Genomic DNA, 5350 nt, shown 5'->3' on the forward strand with positions numbered 1-5350 from the left:
TCTATTTATAGAAATATTTGTGTCATTAATATCTTTGAGGAAATTTTAAATTTGCATTTACAATTTATGGAAGGCATTTTCTGTTAGCATGTTTACAAGGGACTAGAAATCTTCCTGAAATTCCATATGCTGAAAAGAATTCATTAAATTTCCTCTTGCTCTGCCTTTGCCTCCTTGATTTACATATCTATATTCAAGATCATGCACACAAACACTTAGGTCTATTTATGAATAAAGGCTCAAAGTACTCTAGCTTCTGGCATACTTATATCTCTTACCAAAGCAGTATTATTAATGGCACTTGGTTAACAGTGAATATGTTTCTGAGTATATTAAGTGTAAAGAGGATGATAGTACAATTTGTCTAAATAATGTCACTTTAAAGTCATAATCTAATCCTAGGAATATAGTTTTAAAAACATGAATGACATTTGGAAATCATTGTAGTAAGATAAACTTTGTGTTTTGTGTTCCTACGTGAAATCTTACAGGTGGAAGAAAGCAAATAAATGGAAAGGCAAAACCAGACTTTGGTGACCATATTTTTTCTCCATGGTCTTGCTGCCTACCCCAACTTTCACTTTGCTTTCTTTCTGATGTCCCTTATCATGTACATCATAATCCTGTTGGGCAACAGTTTCCTCATTACAATAAGCATCTTGGACTCTCACCTCCACACTCCCATGTACTTCTTCCTCAGTAACCTTTCCTTCCTGGACATCTGCTACACATCTTCCTCTGTTCCTTTGTTACTTGTGAATTTCATTTCAGGGCAAAAATATATCTCTTTTGTGGGATGTGGGGTACAAATGTTTTTCTCTCTTGGCCTTGGATCCACAGAGTGTGTGCTTCTGACAGTTATGGCATATGACCGTTATATGGCTATTTGTAGACCCCTGAGATATCCCACCATCATGAACAAGTGGCTTTGTGGGTGGATGGCGGCCAATTCCTGGATAACAGGAGGGCTAAATTCATTGGTACAAACAATCCTTGCTATGAGGTTGCCCTTTTGTGGGAACAATGTCATTGATTATCTTACATGTGAAATCTTAGCTGTGTGGAAATTGGCATGTACAAATATTTCTCTCAATAAGATTATTATGTTGATATCGAATGTGTTTTTTTTAGTTATTCCTGTAGTTTTAATCTTCATCTCTTACTCCTTCATCCTTCTTACCATCCTGAGAATCAACTCAGCCATAGGAAGGCAAAAAGCCTTTTCTACCTGCTCAGCCCACTTAACTGTAGTTATCATCTTTTATGGCAGCATTCTTTTCATGTACATGAAGCCCAAGTCCAAAAACTCCCATGGAACAGATGAGCTAATTGCTCTCTTCTACGCTATTGTTATTCCCATGCTGAATCCCATCATCTACAGTCTGAGAAACAAGGATGTAAAGCAAGCAGTGAAAAAGTTGAGTAAAAATATCTTCTCACAAGGAACATGAAAGACCAGCCATATAGGAACAACTACTCATCCAAAGGAGATAAACAACCTATGTTTAGAGTAAACCCTTCAAAACACAAGAGTTGATTAATACAACATAAGCCTAGTCCCAATCATCTTCCATGGACATCCCACTTCACCAAAGTCATCTGCAACAAACAAAAAACAAATCTTTCAAGGGAGAGCAGTAAAGAATATTGGTAAATTGGGGAAAAGGTTTCCTTCCCTAGTGTGTTTCCCTAGGCAAGATTTTAGAAAGGAGTCATTGAAAAAACCTGAAAAAAATCAGAATTCAAAATCTGTAAATTTCTTTAAATGGTTTAATTTCCTTTCATGAAAGCGTCACCTTAGCTATTCCGTTTTATTTCCCATGATTATCCAAGTACTAAGAACACTCTATGCCATCAGGCCGATCTCCTCACAATCCCACACATGTCATACTTACTTCTATGTCTCAACCTTTCCTCCTGTTGCTTGCTCTATCAGAAATGTCTTTCCTTTTCTTCTCCACTAAATCCAATATTGCTCATCCTTCAAAATTCAAAGTCTTTCTTTCTGAAACCCACCTCTTCTTTGAATTTCTTTCCATATGCTTAGATTTTAATGCTCTTTTTAATCTTGTCAAATGATTCTTTCTGCCCTCATCCTATATTACTAATTAAGTTTTAATTCCATGATAGCAGATGCTATGATATATATATATATATGTATTTATATGTATGTAGTATTGTCATATTATGTATATTATATACTATCATATAAATGTCAATATATTATATATGTATATATATAATATGTATGTATTACCCCTTCACTTGCTAAGGCAATAAAAACTTTCCAATAAATCCATTTTGATTGATAGAAAACTTCTGTAATTTTTTTTTATTTACCAAACTACCTGGAAGTAAAACTGTTAGGTGGAGTAGTGGGTAGAGCATCAGTCCTGGAGTTATGGAGATCTAAGTTCAAACCTCGCCTTTGACACTTATTATCTATGTGACTCTGGGCAATTCACTTAACCTTATTTGTCTCAGTTTGACTATCTATAAAATGAGCTAGAGAAGGAAATGGAATACTCTAATATCTTTGCCAAGTAAACCCCAAATGGGATCACAGAGAATTGGACATGCCTGACATGCCAATAATTATAACCTGAAATATAAAATATAGTTCCCAAGTAAGTATAGGTCACATAAATTATCATTAGTAATAGTAGTAAAACTAAGTAATAATAATGATACTGTTATTATGAAAATATTATCTAACATTTATATAAAATACTGCTTTACTATTCAAGATCTCATTTGATTATTGTCAGCTTTTCAAGTGAAGAAAATGAGGACCAGAAGGGTATAGTAGATGACATCTAGAAATAGAATTGGTTTTTAAGCAGATAGTAGACATATAATAAATGCTTGGTGATTGATTTTTTTGTCATATTACAAAATGCTAATTAATAAATTAATATAATTGTACAATTCAACTTCATGAAAATATGTTAGTATGTATTATTATCCCTGGGATACTCACTAGTGTAGCAATCACTCATTTCTTAGGGTATAAAGTATTTATGCATGATAATGCATTTTCTTTAATGTTATTTCCATTGATAAAATCTTGTGTGTTTCTAATATTGAATCATCTGAAGTGTCAAGGACTTTGATGATGAGAACTTTATTTTCCAGATTTTTGGCAACTATGGCTACTGATGGGACAGGAATATCATACCTGGAAAGTTAACTGCTAGATCTCATCCTTAAAAACTAATCGCTTGTATAATGGATACAGGAGCTAAGCTGCAAGCAAGAATAAGTGTTGTTTTCCTGGTACTTTTTGACAAAAGTACTAGGTACTTTTGACTTGGACTATTTCTGACCCAATGTGAGGAGAGATAATGGTCTAGGCAATGGTATGGCATGCCTGGCAAACATCTTTTGCTGTTTCTCACTCAAGTTGCCAGAGGTGTTAGCTTTAAAAAAAAATTTAAAGGAATACAATAAGGTAGTATGGCATAGAAAATAAAGGACTGGACTTACAGCCAAGAAAAAACTTGGTTCAAATCCTGCCTCAGAATCTTCCTAATGGTAACTATTGTAAATTATTTAACTTCTCAACTTCAGTCTCCTCCTCTGTGAATCAAATGTGATCATATGTGTAAAACCCATTGAAAACTTCAAAGCACTATGTATACATTAGCTATTATTCCAAAAAAAAATAGCATCTAAAAAAAGAGGGGAATTCATATGCTAGAAAGATGGAGGATGGAGAAGCTGACATAAAAGGTAAAGGAAAGGACTATGGTCCTTAAAGGTATACATTAAATAGGCTCTTTTCCAAAGAGAATGGAGTTGAAATCACTGAGGAGAAAGTAGCTGCTTGTCTTCCAACAAATTGTGATGTAGATTTACAAATGTTTTCAAGTGAAAGACAATGCAATCATAGTCAAAGAAAGAAAGTGTTAGTGAGTCCTAACTAAGAGCTGCTAAGATAGTTTTTTTGTTTATTTGCCCATAACAAGAGAGGATGACTTTCTAAAGCTGGAAATAGAGAAATGTAAAGTAGAGCTGATACGTCCTCCTCAACAAAATTAGGTCCACAGGGAAGCTAATCAAGTTTGGAGTTATGATTAGGGTTAAGGACCTGCTGCACTGTTTCACAGGACCGGCCTTCTAGGCAGTAGTCCCCTCAAATAATAAAGTAATGGAATTTTTCAAAATTCATTCAAAATTTCAAAATTTAGAATACATTAGACGACGTTTCTAGCTCTAAATTATGCATGTGTTCATGGAGACAAAAATGGAAAACAAGCCACTCAGTCGAAGGAAATTTTATTCCAGCATTCTTGGAGGAAAAAGAGGAGGAGAAGGATTTGGAAGACTTTGTGAACTTAAAGGAGTCTTGGAGGGAGAGTTAATTTGGATAGCAAAAATCTGTAGAAAGATATGATGTATAGCATTGATGTCAAACTGAAAGAGAAATGGGGACCACTAATCAGTACATAAGAATCCTTGGGAGCTGTATATTGACTTACTTCTCAAGTGTAATATTATATATGATTTATTTTATTAAATATCCTCTAATTACATTGTAATCTTGTTTGAGCCCCCCTTTAGAGTTTTGTGGCCTCCCATATGTTATATACTTCTGGTATATAGTATAAATGACTGGACCTCATTGAGGGGTTCCCAGTCAGATTTGTAAAGGGCTGAAACTCTGAATAGATGCACTGGAATCAGACAACTGAGCACTTAAGACTAATTACCTATTGGACAACACTCTATTAGCATATGCTTGGGGAAATGGCCCTTCTCACTATTCTGTCCTGGTGTATACAGATAATTGTAGGAGGGATTGGAGGTGGAGTAAGACAAGCCAGAGTCACTTTGGAGAGGACGAGGAGAAGGGACGTCGGTCAGTGGAGAGCTTGTGGCAGTTTTGTCTCCCACTAAAGACCAAGGACTTTTGCTTCTCCTGACTCGGGCTGATTCTGAGGCTTCCATGGAGCTAATCCAGACTTCACACAGATTTTTTTTTTCAGAAAGTCAGACCTTACTTCAGAAAGCATGTAAAGGCTAAAAACATATACAGTAGACATATCTGGCCTATTTGAACTACTAAATCAGAAGCAGTGGATGCTGTAAAGATTAGCACAAGTAGCATGATAAGGCTTGATGTAATGACATAACTGGAGTTGAAAAAAATGTGTTTGATCAGAGAACAATAAATATCACGGATGAATTCAGAAAGAGATGAAGGTCAACCAGGTAAGGACTTTTCCTAGGGTTTTGCAGTCCACAGTATTGGAGTAGGAGGTGACTCTTTGAAGAACTACACAGGATAATATATGACATATTGTTCTCCATGCTTTCTATTATCCCTAGATGAATTTTTTTGCATCTA

The 5350-nt window shown here is 35.2% G+C and overlaps 1 protein-coding gene across 2 annotated transcripts; it reads left to right on the plus strand.

Moving 5' to 3' along the window:
• Window positions 1-509: 509 nt before the first annotated feature.
• On the plus strand, window positions 510-2813 carry LOC100932857 (olfactory receptor 13D1-like). Of its 2 annotated transcripts, XM_031949675.1 has the most exons (2): window positions 510-1422; window positions 2791-2813. In XM_031949675.1, the coding sequence occupies exons 1-2, from the start codon at window positions 510-512 to the stop codon at window positions 2811-2813; spliced, it is 936 nt and encodes a 311-aa protein (XP_031805535.1). The 2 variants fall into 2 exon arrangements, with proteins under 2 accessions (XP_031805535.1, XP_023354252.1); XM_023498484.2 differs by lacking the exon at window positions 2791-2813 and having other exon boundaries at window positions 510-2080.
• Window positions 2814-5350: the final 2537 nt, after the last annotated feature.

This window comes from Sarcophilus harrisii, chromosome 1 (genome assembly GCF_902635505.1).
Source record: "Sarcophilus harrisii chromosome 1, mSarHar1.11, whole genome shotgun sequence".
Lineage (NCBI taxonomy): Eukaryota > Metazoa > Chordata > Mammalia > Dasyuromorphia > Dasyuridae > Sarcophilus > Sarcophilus harrisii.